The sequence below is a fragment of the Tursiops truncatus genome, chromosome 1 (assembly GCF_011762595.2).
Source record: "Tursiops truncatus isolate mTurTru1 chromosome 1, mTurTru1.mat.Y, whole genome shotgun sequence".
In the NCBI taxonomy this organism is placed as follows: Eukaryota; Metazoa; Chordata; class Mammalia; order Artiodactyla; family Delphinidae; genus Tursiops; species Tursiops truncatus.
This window is the reverse complement of record NC_047034.1, coordinates 104,239,302-104,254,357: the sequence shown is the minus strand read 5'-3', so window position 1 is coordinate 104,254,357 and position 15,056 is coordinate 104,239,302. Positions and strand designations below refer to the sequence as shown.

The 15,056-nt window shown below is 43.6% G+C and overlaps 1 protein-coding gene across 1 annotated transcript in view; it reads right to left on the bottom strand.

The window, feature by feature from the left end:
* LOC117313987 (uncharacterized) overlaps positions 1-14,657 on the bottom strand; it is a 24,231-nt gene extending 9,574 nt beyond the window's left edge. Inside the window, exons 1-4 of the mRNA XM_033865572.2 lie at positions 14,606-14,657; positions 13,604-13,918; positions 2,686-2,740; positions 694-776 (exon numbers count right to left, since the gene is read on the bottom strand). Coding sequence (XP_033721463.1) covers positions 694-776; positions 2,686-2,740; positions 13,604-13,918; positions 14,606-14,657 — 505 coding nt within the window. The remainder of the gene's footprint in view (positions 1-693; positions 777-2,685; positions 2,741-13,603; positions 13,919-14,605) is intronic.
* Between the last annotated feature and the right edge of the window lie 399 nt (positions 14,658-15,056).

Below are 15,056 nucleotides of genomic sequence, written 5' to 3'. Positions count from 1 at the left end.
TGCCTCCTTTCTCCTCGCCCTTCCCCCATAGGGAAAATAAAGTGTCTTCTCCAGATCTTAACCCAGTTGTTCTGACCACAAATTAAAACACACCCCTTAACGGTGTTCACAGACAAGGGTAACTGTAAAAATTCTGCCCAGAAATACCGTTCTTTAGACTGAGGCAAGCTGCTTTCCTGCTATTTCCTTAAGAAGATGAAAATCCCCAATAAATGCCAAGAGTGACAGAAGGTATTGCTACTATTCGGTTTAGAGTGAAGGAGAACAAAAAAAGTCAGTTCCCCCCAAATTTTCATTTTCTGATAACTTTAAACACCTTGGCATTTTTGAGATCCAGGTGGTGTTTTATCAGTAATTTAATTTAAGGATTGTTAATCAATACTAAATTTTAAAAATTCATTTTGTCCTATCAATTGAGTTTATTTTCCGTAATCAAAGGAGTCATTTTCTTAGGCTTATTCTAAAAAACTGAATTTCTTTCTAAAACACCATACTGCCTGCCCATCTCTGTCCTGTTAAGGGGCATCTAAAAACAATTACTATTACATACTTAAGCATATTATAATCATGCGGCAGAATATGCCCATATGTTTTCAAATATTTGAATTAGAGTTTTAGGTTCAATATTTTCTTCTAAGATGGCAGGGCTTTTTGTTTTCATAAAATTGGTTAACAAAAAAGATTGTTACATACAGACACCCAGTAGTTTATCTGGAATTAAGCACATCTTCAGTGAAATAACCCCAGACTGATGAGGCTGCTTGGTAGCTGTGAGACTGTGGAAGGAAAGAGACAGCATTGTCGGTGCAGGTAATTTTCACCCTGAACATAGTGTGTTTGTTTTTAAATTTTTAAATCCTTGTCCTATAATTGCCAAGACTTCCATCTCTGCTATGGATGTGCATGTGTACAGGATCTGTGGATCTGAAGCAGCAAAGGACTATGTGCTGCAAATGGCTCTCCAGTCCAGGTTTAGGAAAACCTTGTATGCCTGCAGTTCTGTGATTCAGAGCCTCAGCCAACATGAGCCCCTGCAGATGTCTTCTACTCTGGTGTGGACGGAAGTGTTCCTGGCAGTCCTGTGGGTTAGACAGGACCCCCTGGGCACAAGAGCATGGAGTGGGAAATATCCCAACTGTAGTAGTGACAGCCTCGTCCTCCTGGACAAGGGAAGGAGCAAACATCACAGATTTATTTCTTCCACACAAAATCAGTTGGTGAGGTTTTCTACTTCCTTTCATTCTATGAAAACAACATAGAAATTCAATGCAAAATGGGTTTCAAACTAAAATACACAGAAATCATGCAATACAATTTTCTAAATAGAGTGTAAAATATGTCTCATACACTACACATGCCAGAATTTCCTTGTGGCAGGCAAATTCACTGAAGACAAGATCTGCAGTGTATCACAATGCAGTGTGGAAACCACAAATGTGACTTCCCTTTCTTTTAATCTTAATTGCAATACTATAGTAAATCTGGTTTCAGGTCAGGCAAAGTGTGATCTATATGTAGATCTTTTATATAGTCTATGACTGTCTACATGCAACCCAGCCTATAAGACTGTATTTCTAAAATTAAGGGGAAATTTTAAAAGAAAATCTTTTGACAGTAGCTTTTCTGTTTTCCTCTGGCCATAGGTTTGGGGTAGGCTGTTTTCCTACTGTCCTGTCAGTTGTTCCCAAACCTCACTGGGGCCAGGAAATTAACACAAGTTAGGTTTAAGATGCTAAGAGAGACTTTCTGCTTGGGACCAGCCTGAAGACTACATTTCCCACTTTGAAACTAACACCCACACACTCCTGCTGCAGTGAGAGAAGTAGGCATTTGGAGAGAGCAAGAAATTCTGTGGAATATGAGGTGGGGGGTAAGATACACGGAAAAGACGGAGCTTTTCTCCCATTATCCCAAGGGGGGAAAACGTCAATAACAATACATAACTGTAAAGAGTAAAGAACCAGTTTAAGGTTAATCTGCTAACTGGTCCTGTTCTCAGTGTGTAGAGAGAACATCCCCTCCACCTCAACGTCTCATTCTCAATTCCTGACTTGTAGAAAACAGGTCTAAATAGCTCTACACCTATTTTCTAGAGAGCTCAAAGCCTGAAGGCACTGTTTAGATTCAGGTGTCCTGCAACTAATGTCAGTCCTTTGCAAAACAGGAGGTTCTCTCTGACTGGAAACAAAATAGAATTCGAAATTCCTGAGCAGGTAGTTGCAACGTCTGGACAGAGATCCTGGAGGAGAAGCTTCCAAGTTTTGCCAAGAACTAGGAGTGTCTGCATCTGAAAAAAGGAGGGGGGGCAGTGCTCTTGGACTCTGAGTGTGCAGAATACTCATGTGACTGTATGTGTGTGGGTAGGCGAGAGATAGTGGTCAGGGCCTGACTGTATCTTTGGACTGTAACCTACACAACAGGTGGGATTAGATCACTAAAAACACTTCCTGGGGTGTTTCTGGCAGTTCTGGTAATCCTGAGGTACTTTCTGCATGGCTTTGGAATTTCAAAGGCCAGTACTCTGCCCGCCCTCCGTGGTCACCCTTTTCTATGGGAGAAGAGAATCTCCTAAGGAGGAAGCCAGCTTTTAAAGTACAGGAACAATCCCCATTCCCTGTAGGCCTGAAGAGAAATTCAGCGGGGTAGCACTTTCCTGCTTTCTGAACACATCACGCACCAACTTACCCAGGGCGCTTCAGTGAGGGCAGGCAAATAGCGGGTAAGCGAAAGGAGATACAACCTTAAAACACAGAAATAAACAAGTATTATTCTAGCCTCTCCTCCTTACCCTGATCCTTCCCTCCCTGCCTCCGAGAATCAGCCACCAGAGTCCTGTAGAAGACTCTTGAGTTTCTGCTCTTAAATGGCTCCTTTTCCAAGAAGGAGCAAGGTCTGTTTTCTGATGTAGGGCCCCAGATGCTCTGTTACTGCAACGTAATCTTGTCATTGCTTCTTTTCAAAGATTATTTGGAATGAATTGTTTCTTTTGTTTACTATCTAACAAACGACCTCTGCTAATCTTATATTTTTATCCCTCTAACATATGGAAAAGCTATTTATTCTAGCCAATCACAATAAAGTGAAGAAAACCCCATTTTATGGAAAAGTATATATCACTATTCTATTGATCATTAAAGATATGATTACCAGTGAAAACCCTCTGAAGGTGGCACATTTATGCTTCCAGGGACAGATGGGGACACGCATTTTCCTTGCAAATACTTTTGAAATTGCTCTACTGGTAGCAGTATAAAAATGATATACAGATGCCAGGGCCGGCATGGCCAGGATGAGTGCGCCAGATTTACACAGTAAAGCTTTCACACGCAGGCTGTCAGTTTTGATTGATCTCTACTATACCTCAGGAACTTGTTGACTAGGTAGGGAAACAGTGCAAATAATTCACTGCAGCAAGTCAGATAATTCACACAACCAATCGGTCTGCTTCCCTTTCTGGCTGTGACATATGAGCCTTCCCTACAAGATGCATCATTTTCCAGCTTGAGCAATATTCAATGTCAGGGAAGAAAAGGTATTAAAGCCACACAAAAGGTGGCGGACTATCGCAGGACCAGAAGTTGTTTCGGTAATGGAGGCCAGATCCTGCTCTACTCTAAGTCCTACCAGAGCATTCAGGCCCAACTGTCATTATCATATTGATTAAAAAAAAAAAAGTTCATCATAGTGCAATTTTAGGTTTAACGCCAACAGATCGGGAAAGAGCAAAGAATTATCCCACAAAAGCACAACATTCTTACCACAGGGACGTTTCCCTGTTCCAGTTCACTGATGGAGTTGATTAAGTTTAAATGAAGCAGACACTGGATAAAAGTAAGGGTATTGACCACTGGGCACCTCGATCCCTGCTTGAAAGGACCTGATACATGCAGAAAAGCAAGATTTGCTAAATGCTCTAATCTTCAATCAAATCTTACATCAGTACAGACAAAGTTTGGTAATGAGAGATTCAATGAAGCATGTGGGAGAAAGAATTAATCCTCTTGGTCTAAACTGGCTTCAACTTTGAAGCTTGCTCCGGAGGAAAGACAGTTATCTAAATGCTAAATAAGAAACTTATTGTACTTTTCATGGCATGCTAATCTTTTGTCTATTTCATCTCTATTATGCGTATGCTCCTAGATTGCAGTTGTCATGGTGATCATATCAAGCTACGCTCAGGGGATGGTGGTGAGAAGCCAGGCGCGGACGTGGAGATCACCCCCACGCAATCCACATTTCGTAAAAAACAGAGCAGGAAGAAGTAGGCGGGCACCCGACGCCTTCCCGGCTCCTTCTCACCAGGCCCGGCCGCTCCAGTCAAGGGCTAAGAAGCCTTGGGCCTTCCCGTGCCATTCCAAGCGAGGCCCACTCCCCGAGGAGAGTGGCATTTGGTAATGGTGGTAATGGTGGTGGGGAGGGGGTCAGGCATCCTTCCTACCCCAAACTCCTTTCTTCTTAGAGGTTCCCAGTTTTTAGTCTAGAGGCTCCTCCCCCTCACCACTTCCCCTTCCTCCAAGCGCTGGCATCTGCGTGTGGAGAGGCTGACTGGAGAGGGAACGCAGAGAGGCAAGGGCTCGGACACTGGCTGGCTCCACCCTGCAGGCGGTGCCTCGGGGCGGGGAGCTGAGTCAGCCGACTGACTCTGAGTGCAGCAGAGGAATGAATACCAGACCCAGAAGAGCGGCCCACGAAGCCCTGGCGGCGGGTGGAAGCTAGAGGGTCACCCGGGGCCCTGGCGACCAAAGGTGACTCTGGGCCCTTTATGTGTTTTACAAAAGTTGCCAAATTAAGATGGGATTATAACTGCTCGAGTCCTTGTCAGGGCTGAAAGGTTGGGAGCCTCAAATATGCCCCAGCAGTGTTGATGAAAAGCTTAAAAAGTAATAAAAAGGAGGAAAGAGAGAGGAAAGTAACATGTATAACTCTTATTAAAGAGAAGAGCCACAGAGAGGTTGTGAACTTGATCACTGTTTGAACTTTAATTTGTTCATTAACAGGATTTGCCCCTCACTGCGAATGTTATTACTTCCTCTGCCGCTCAGCAACAACTCTGGGCATAATGAAAGAGTCTGGCAAAAAGTTAAATGCCTGGTAATTAATTCATTTAATTGAAAAAAGGGGGAAGAGGGAGAGAGAGGACCCACTGCAGGAGCAGAAGGCAGAGGGTTTGGAGGAGGGGGCAAAGCTGAAATCTGCATGGAGGCCCTCTCCAAGGCCTAATGTCTGCCACCCATGCAGGAGGGGAGACCTGGTCTCTGATGAGGCTCTTTTCAGCAAATTAATGCCAGGAGTACCCTGAAGACCCTCTGTCCAATGCCACCTGTCCCTGGTCTGAACCTCTCCTAGCCAGGGTTTCAGCCAGGAGCTACTCTGGATGGTCTCTTAGGGTAGAATGGACACCAGAAATCCAAAATTAATATATACTCAAAAAATCTTTCAGTAAAAAATAGGGAGATGTCTTTTGCCTTCTCCCCTTCCTTCTCTTGAAACAGGCTTCTCATGCAGTCTTCTGTTTCCAGGCTGGAGTGAAGAGTATCAAGAGCCGGATATAATCTGCTTGCTGGCATCTTAATCAGCTTTACAACATCATGCTTTCTTTCTGCCCCCTCCCACCCCAGCAGATGATTTCAATAAACTCAGGAGATGAGAAATGAAATACACTCCTTGCCTCTGCTCAGAAGCAACAGGACAGTTTGCTTTGCCTCTAACCTCACAGGGCCTGCCTTTCCCTGTGTCACTGAGCTCCTTCCTGCGTTGGTCAACCACCGCACACAGTCCCCTTACTCATGTACCCTCCTTCTGAGGCAGGCAGAGGTAGCCACAATTAACTATTGAGACACCCCAGATACCCCAGAGCTATCAGCACCACATCGCCCTTATAGCCAAACGAGAGAACAGCAAAATTCAGGAAATCAGTAGTAGGTCAGTTATCCTTTCCTACTTAATATGTTTAAGGCCCACCGCTGAACAATAGGCAGTTTCAGTTTCCTCACATTTTAAAAACTGGTGTCCATATAATCAGTGTGACTTTCTTTAGACATACAAGTATCTACCATGTATCCTCCCATTTCAATACTACTAGGGACAGAAAAATGAGTGGTGAGGAGAGAATGAGAGACTATAAATGAATTCCCTAGTATCCAAAACCATTTCCTAGGTTTGTGTTTTTAATTAAATCACTTCTAAACCCCAGAGAGAAGACAGTATTTTCTCATCCAAATCACACTGTCACCAAATAAAGTCATCAAATTACCACTTTGCTGGCAGCATCCTCCCCATTTGACCCAATGCCACTTGGTACTAACAATCCTAACCTCAAACTCCAAACAATTATAACTTATCTATACCGTGCCTTCCAGAAAACCAGTGATAGGCACACACTTGTGTGCATTAACAGGAAGGGGAAAGGAGTTTTAAAAGGGGCTATTTTATAAGCTGAAGCAAGTTCTAGGGTTTATTTAGCATTAAAATTACTTCCCACCTTTTATAGTCCCTGGATATTGAGTGAGGTCTATTTTCCAAAGTTGTGCATCTATACTAATTTTATTCTGGACAACTGACACTAAATATTAAGGAGTCTACAAACAAAACAAAACATTCCCTCACTCCACACTGCTGAGCCCTAAGCTCCTTTTATAAAAGGAACTTTAAAGAGACCACATCAACCAGGTCTGGTAACCTTGCCACGATCCTAACCTAGACCCTTATCAGTTTACACATGCGTGAGTGAGTTTCTTCCTTCCTCCAAAACAGCCTGCCAGTGCCTTGAGATTAATTTCTCTTAAACCCCCGCTTTGCTCAAAAACCTTGATAGCTCTGATAGCCTGTAACAGCCGCACCCAGCTCCTTAAACTGGCCTTTAAGCCTCCTCTCCACTCCCCCTATAGGCACTAACTGGCTGTTTCTGGTCTGTTTTACACTAGCCTGTACCAGGCAAGACAGCTCTTCAGGAAGACAGCTCCCCCGTTGTCCCCTGAAAACACCACATGAGTTATCTGGATTTCATTGAACACTTGTGAGGTGCCAGGCACCATGTTAGGCATTACAAACATTATCTCATTTCCCTTCAATTTCATGAGATATGATTATACCCATTTTAGGGCAGTAGAAACTGAGACTAAAGAAATTAAGGTACTTGTCCAACCAAGATCTCACAGCAGAGACAGTATTCTTATGCTTACCTATCTGACTTAAAAACTGGATTACTTTCCATTTGGCATACTCTCACCCCTGCTGTACTGTGTGTTCTAATCACTCCTCCTTGCCATCTGGAATGCCTTCTCAACTCCAGTATACATATCTGAATCCCACCCAGCCTGCAAATCCCAGAGAGAAATTCCCACCTCTATCTTGAAATCTTTCACTACCATCCTAGTCCTTGGCAGACTGCTGAAACTCTTCATTATCTGCAGCTCTTACTTGGCACTCCTATTGTCTGCCCTGTACTATTATGTCAGTTTTCATTTATTCAGTCCCTTCCAACCATGCAGTAAGCTCCTTGAAGAGGGGAATTTGCCCTGTATTTCTTTATATTCCTCGCTCACTCTCCAGAGCCTAATAATATAGCTTCCACTTGTTGAGCACCCTCACACACAACAATCCTGAAAAGTAGACACTGTTATTATTGCCATTTTGCAGATAAACTGGGGCTCAGAGAGATTAAGAAACTTGCCCAAGCCACTCAGCAAGTAAGTAGCAGATCTGATATTCAAACACAGACTGTCTGAATCAAATGTCTCTTCTCCTTAGCCAACACATTGTACTGGCTCAAATACAGTCTGTCTCACACAATGTGAATTTATGAAGTGTCACTGTGTGGAGGATACTCAACAAACCTCTAGAAAATACCCTCTAACCATGACTTAAGACAAGGGCACTGTTTTCCTCTTCAGCAGGATAGCCTCTGAAACGCAACAGAAGTTTGAGTGTATACATCCCAGACCACCCCTTCCATTCTCCCCTCCTCTCTAGGAACCATGGCCCCTGTTGGTGGGAGCCAATAACACCACTGTCTGTATCTGTACTGGTGTTTCTCTGAGATAGAGAGGTGGATTACCCTGCCCCAAGCAGCCTCTACCTTTTAAATACACAGAGGAAAGTAGGGGAAAATGAAAGGTACAAGTGTTAATTTTTTTAATGGCCTGCAAGGGCTGGAGGTCTTGCAGTCTCTGCAGAAAAAATGGGTTGCTGCTGTGGGAAGAATAACAACTGCAAAAAAAAAATGTTCACAGCTGACCAATTAAGCCAATATGTGGAACTCCATCTAGCTTCTTGTTTCAAGACATGGAGGTGGCAATGGGGATTAATAAAATCTCTACGATAAGAACTTCTGAGAGTACAAGAATCAAGGCCTGGAAGCCTGGCTACTTTTCCCCACATGGAGATTGTGCCTTCAGTGCCAATGCTAAAGACCTGGACCTGACAGTATTAAGCAAGCTAACAGGTTTCTTTATTTCCCACAGGTCTTTAGGAAACGTTAAAAAAAAAATTCTTGCAATGGTAACAGGGTACTTCCTATGAATTTGAGAAAGGGAGAATAATGAGTATATGATGACGTGTCTCTAGTATCCATGTGAAAACTAGTCTATTCTCCTAAATTCCCAAAGATAGATTTCCATCTTCATTTATATTTTGGTTTAAATATCTGGACAGCTCAAGGGCTACAACCCTTACCTCCCCCTACAAAACCCATGTTGTGGAACACAAAAGCTTGCACATGCACAGCACTTAATAAACCAAGTCCTTCATTTATTTCATCTCAGACAAGGCTCAAAACTACCCCTTGAAGTAAATGTATTATACACATTTTGCCTATGAGAAAACAAAAATTTACTTCACGTAACACAATTGGTACATGATAAACCTAGTCCCCACTCCTAGTCAAGGATACTTTCCCAGTTCTCAGGGCAATTTCCTGCCATTTCTATATTCTGCATCCATGTGTGAATTCTGTAAATCCAAAACCAGGAACCTCTCTCTATCTGAAAGAGATGGGCCTCAAGCTATACCAACCAGACTTCTACTATAACTACCTGGACATACTAAGAGTTCCCCCACTCCAATCCTATAAACACTATATACAAAATTTAATATTTAGATTCAAATTAAGAAATATTTGGATGGTTCTTAAATCGATAGAATATGAGCAGGTGCAATGGTTGGGCTACCCATTCCAAAAGAAAGGGTAACATCACTGCTACTTGTTTTTCCACAATTGTCATTATTTATTGAGGATGTGCTGGGTACCTGACACTTCCTTATACTTGTAACTTATAATTGAGGAGCCCTTTTATCTGCTAATAGACAAACAGTCTTTTCCCCAGAAAAGACCTGGAATTGGATCTGTCCACCTTGTTCACTGACCCTTTAGTTGTGTATGTAACTCGGATATCCTGGGCCCAGCAGGTCCCCCTCCCTAATTTCTGAGCAATAATCAAACTCATCAAAGCAGACAAAACTCAAAGTTCCAGATCTTATAAATGGCTGAAATAAGGATATTCTTTTTGTCTCAGCTCAAACTTGGTTAATCTCCATATCCAATCTAACTGTGGGGTGAAAGAGAGGAATATATTTGATGATTTGGGACTGTTGCCCTATTTCTTTGTCTGCTAGCTGACCTCCCCTCTGTAAGTGCATCAGCATTTGCAACATTCAGTTGAAGCAGGAAGCCTCTTTCATCTTTGTCCCCTGGCCTTGATCTCTCCTGATCATTATAGTCTGGATCCCTGCTAATCACTAATGATCCTGTGGCCCTCTATATAATACTAAAGGTATTAGACCTGAATTCGTAGAAAAATTCCTACTCAGCTAATTACATTCTTTCTGCTTTTCTTGGTTCTCCATGTAGTCTCAGCTGGAGTTCAATTTGAATTTTTCCCTCAGATTTTAAATTATTTGCTGGTGGTTTTGGGAAACTATTTCTAAACTCTTCTCTTAGATGAATTCAACTAATTATGATTCAAAAGCCCCATGACCTACCTCTTTCCATCTCCCTCTCTCTTTACCTTGAGTGTCTTTCTACCCCATCTCCCACATTCTGGTCTTGAATATCATAAGAGTTTAAATTCACTGAGGAGGGAGTTTCATAATTCTGTATTTTGCACAGCATATAGCATATTGTTAGCTTACAGCAGTACACAGTAGTTCCATTACATATATACTTTGGGGTCTCTATTCACAACCATCTACTAAAAATGATGAATGTTTTATTCCACAAGTTAGACGTCACCTACAGTTGAAGGATCACTGAGGTTTTTTTGATAATGGTGAATGCCTTGCTCACTAAACAGAATACAGGTTAAGTCTGATTTCTTAATTGAGTATGATTCCTTTGTATTTCAAGGAATGTGGAGCACCAAATCTATAGAACTATGTATGGCAATCCTAATTTTAGCCCATGACATCTTGGATTTTTCCTACCCAAGCCCATATTCTAGAATTTAACAGCTTTTGTTATCATAGCAGCAAAATTGAACTCTCATAAAATCCAGATCAACCAAATTCTTGACAATATAGTTTTCTGAAGTAAGATGTCTCTATACTGCATACCAATGTACTAGAGATGTATATGATTGTTAAATTAATAATTCATTGATAATCAAAGAGACTCTACAAGCTCCAAATGCACACTTTTCTTAAGAGTTTTCCCTGGCAGCTACTTTTACTCCAATGGTGCTTCCAATGTTCAAACTATTCTTGTATAATGACTGTAGAACTAGTTTAAAAGCTACTCAGGAAAGACATCTAATAGTCTTTCCAATTGTTTTGACCCCCAAATTACATTACCTGACTTGATCACCCACCTAACTCTTCAGGGCACAGAAGGTCTTTAAAGGAAGATGACTGACTGCCTCCAAGGCTTTTAAACAAGATGTGCTGTGGGTTCTGAAGAGTGCCCAAATGAAGAGCTTCAAAATACGTTTGAACGATGGCAGCAATGGAAGCATGACTGCAATAAGTGACAGATTTCCAAGATGACTAGTTGGATAGGACACTAAAATGTATGTGTAAGTTCTGATACAATGGACTATATAAGTTTATAGTCATATCTTGGTTACTTAGTTATGGCCCTACAGCACAATATTAGGGTTAAGGAAAAAATTATTCTTAACATCTTCCATTATTGCACTTCACAAAATTTTATACTCTTTAGGTGCAGCTTATAGATGTCATACAAAAATGTATTGATATTCAAGGACCTAGGCATTGTTTAGGATGAAACTACAAATAATTGAGATAAACATCCTGGATGTTTTTCTCTGTTTATCAAGCCAATGAAAATGAATTGTAAACAGATGTACTTGTAACTACTTGAAATGTGTTTGTCTTCTTAATTGTAGGCAATTCTTACTTCAGGTTGAGGAAAAAAAGGGATATGCGGTTTTGATTTTAACTAAAATTATAGTGCTTCACTCACATAACACCAGCCAGTCTGGCACACCATATAAGAAGCAAGACCTTTTAAGGAAAACTTTATATTCTAAAATTATTAAAAGGACATCATAAACCCATTCAATCATGCAGGTCCTTTAAACTTTGCTTTGAAAGTCTTAAGGAGAAAAAAATATGGTAGTGACTAGGGCATAGGCTGGAGAAAACTTTCTGATTTCTAATTTTTCTTCCCTTAGCTTACTACTTGAGAGAAGTCAATACAATTTTCCGTTTGTATAAATGAAAGGCCAGAGTTTTAAACTCTTTTATAATAATATTCCTTGAGCCAGAAGAAGATATATTTTCCACATTTTAGTTACACTTCAAGAATTATGTATTATATGACTATAGGGATCATGTTCAATGGCAAAGTGAAGTGGACCTGTAACAGATAATGAATAGTTACTGAATTAATGACTGGAGGAAAAGAAAACCATACCTTGGGTGAACACATGCACAGTTCATTGTAAAACTAACTCCCACGGGATTTGGTCCATGTAAATACAACTTCTGACTATTACATAATATCAAGCCTAAAGCGTCTGCTTAGATTTGGATCACTTTAGATTTCAGAATTCATTAGGACCCTAGCCATACTTCAGAACCTAATCACTTGTTTCATGTGACTTCTGATATAATCAAAGTCTTCAATACCCATGAGTAAGTAGTAACCATTAAGACCGAAGTTTTACAGAAAATTTACCTGACTTCCATACCTGAGCTAAATGGATCATTTCACACATCCAGCACTTACGCTAAAAGCATAAGGTTTCTCATTTAAGATAGCAGACGATTATCTTTCACAACAGAGGCATAAACATAACCAGTTATCTCACTTTTCCAATTATTCCAGTTTTAGAAGATGTCTGTTCTCATAAATAGAGCTCTATCACTGGCTTACAAGCACTATTTATTTGGTAGCACATATAACACCTTTGTTCCTTGGTTTATGTGATAGAACAGGACTAAGACAAAACCCTCCTCCCTCCTATGGGGACTTTTGTGCGTACCTTGATAAATACCTACAAAATGATAAATGCTACTACCTCTTTCAGCATTTTGAAAGATGTCAACCAAACACAAAATATTTTTGGTGTGTGAATTAAAATGCCTCTTACTGATGGTCTCAGATGTTTCCTTGTAAGATAGCGTGTCAAGAACTGGCTTATATATTATCCGTCCTCCAGACTGACATCACACTTCATAATAGCTTGGTATGATGATTGCTGTCAAAATCGCCTGCAAGGAAACATCCGTGCCCTAGATTGACATAATTTATTAGCATGACACAAGACTAAAAAACGAAGAACACCATGCGAAGCCTGACTTCAAGCACACGGTTAGGGGGGTCTGCTACGTGTGGGCGAAGGGCCTCAATCCTTCTCACGCTCTAACTTAGGAAGAGAATGAAAGTTGCCTGGAAGTCTCATGGGCGGGGGAGGAAGGCCAGACTGGCAAGTGCCCGCGACAGGAGGAGGAAAATACTGTTTTTTCGAAGTCGAATCCCATCCAGGGATAGGTTTCTCTTCTCCGTGACCACCACACGACGGCACACACCTTGTGGGAAATGATATGGAAGCGAGGGCGCGGCCTCCGAGGCGGCCGGGGAAGCCGACCCGACGGAGCGGGGTCCGGGGCCGGTACGCTCGGAGTGGCCTCGGCCGAGCACTCCCGCCGGCGTCCCCCGCAGGGCTTTTAGGCCGCGCTCTCGCCGCCTTCCACGGCACGAAACCCGCCGCCCTCGAGACCCCGGCATCACCTCGCGGCGCCAACCGGCCCGGCCCGCCGTCTCCTCGCCCTCTCCTGGGGGGGCCGGTGGGCAAGGTTCCCTCAGAGGCTGCGACGCTCCGCACGCGCCCCTCCGCAGTTGCGGCGTGAGAACCAGAGCTACCGGAGCTGCGGGCCCCAACTGCACACAAAGCCCCCGACGGCGCCGCGGCGCCTCCCCGCCTCGCTACTCCCGCTCCCGGAGCTCAGAGAGCGGCGCTCCGCGTTACAGCGTCTGCTCCCGCGGGGAAGTCCCGCTGAGAGGAAGCCTCCAGCGGGAAGTGAGATCCAGCTCACGCGAGCAACCCCGCTCCCGAGCAGGGCCCTCTGCCCGACGGAGACTCTCACTTCAAACGAACAGGCGCTGCCCCCTGCGGGAGGAGGGGAGCGCGTGGGGAATACTCACACTGAGCCTGGCCGCGCCGCGCAGGGACCTCGCCGGGAAGGACGCGCGGGCTCGCGCAGGGGGAGCGGAGCCCCAGCGGGTTGCACCCGCGCCGCCGCCTCGGAAGGGAGACCTCTACCGTCCGACCGCGGACCTGCAGCCGCCGCGTGCGCGCCGCCGCCGGCCCCGCCCATCGGCCCCGCCCCGTCCCGTGCCGCCGGCCCCGCCCTCCTGCCCCGCCGGCCCTGCCCCGTCCAGCTCCCCGCCCCGCCCCTCCGGCCTCATTTCTCCAGCCGGTTCCCTCCCCTCCTCTCTGCCTGCCGGGTGCAATCGGCTCTCACCAACGCGAAGGGACGAGGAAATCCTTCCACGAAAATGAACAGTGATATCCTTTTGATGGCTATAATTTATTCCAAATCGTCCCTGGACTGAAACGATCAATTAGCAGCCCGAAACACACTGTGAAGTAAATTGTCACACTCTCTATTACAGGATGGTTATCATATATTTATAAGGTGTGTTTTCTGCAATCAGAACCAACAGGGTGTTGAGCGATCAGTCATACACGCGCTTCTTCAAAAAGAACGGGAAAGAAGCTCCAGCACGGGGGTGGGGGGCGGGGAACGTCCTTTGGACAATTATTACTTCTCCCACCCTTCCACAAGGGTGTTTCCTCTTGGCATCTGGGAAGTGCAGTGAGGGCGAGAGCTCTGCGCCAGCTCTCTTGGCCGCTCCTGTGACCGGGGAGCAATGTCCCTGTGAGCAACAGGGAGACTCGCAGCCCCAAGAGGAGACGGTTCCTTACCGTGAAATACAGATCAGACAAGATTACGCACTCTGTCTTTGTATGTCTTCAGTCCTGGCCTGGAAAATAATGTCTTACTCTTTGCTTCTAAGCTTCTAGCAGAATGTTTGCATTCTATACTTGTCTCTTTTCCTCAATTCTCAGGGTGTTGCCCTCTTCTCTCTGCTATTTAGGTGTTATATACTGTAGAGATTATGCCAGGATGATATAAAGTTTACCCACGGAGAGAACTCTGCATTCTGAATTGGAATCTCGCCAGAACGCTTCCATCATTCATAAACGAGATGGCACAAAGTTCTGAGAAAGTCATAAGAAATTCTCATTCAGTCTGGTAGGCTGTCTTGACCGAGCCATGGAGACATTGTTATTTTCCTATGGTCATCCTCAGTGACTGTACATGAATATACATCCAGAACTTCCAAGTTTCCCCTAACAAACTACAGCACACTGTTATCCACCAACCACCTATCAATCATTTTTAAGGATTCTGGTTTGCATCCAATTAACAGTTCTTTTGCCTGAAAAACAGCTCTAGAGCCCAGCCTACTGATTGTTGTGAGAAAAGTTTAGCAAATAGAAGTTTAGCAAATATTGCCTCTGTGGGCAACAAGGTGACATTTGTGGAGAATGAGTCACAAGGCGGAGTAAGATGCAGAGTTTACACTACAT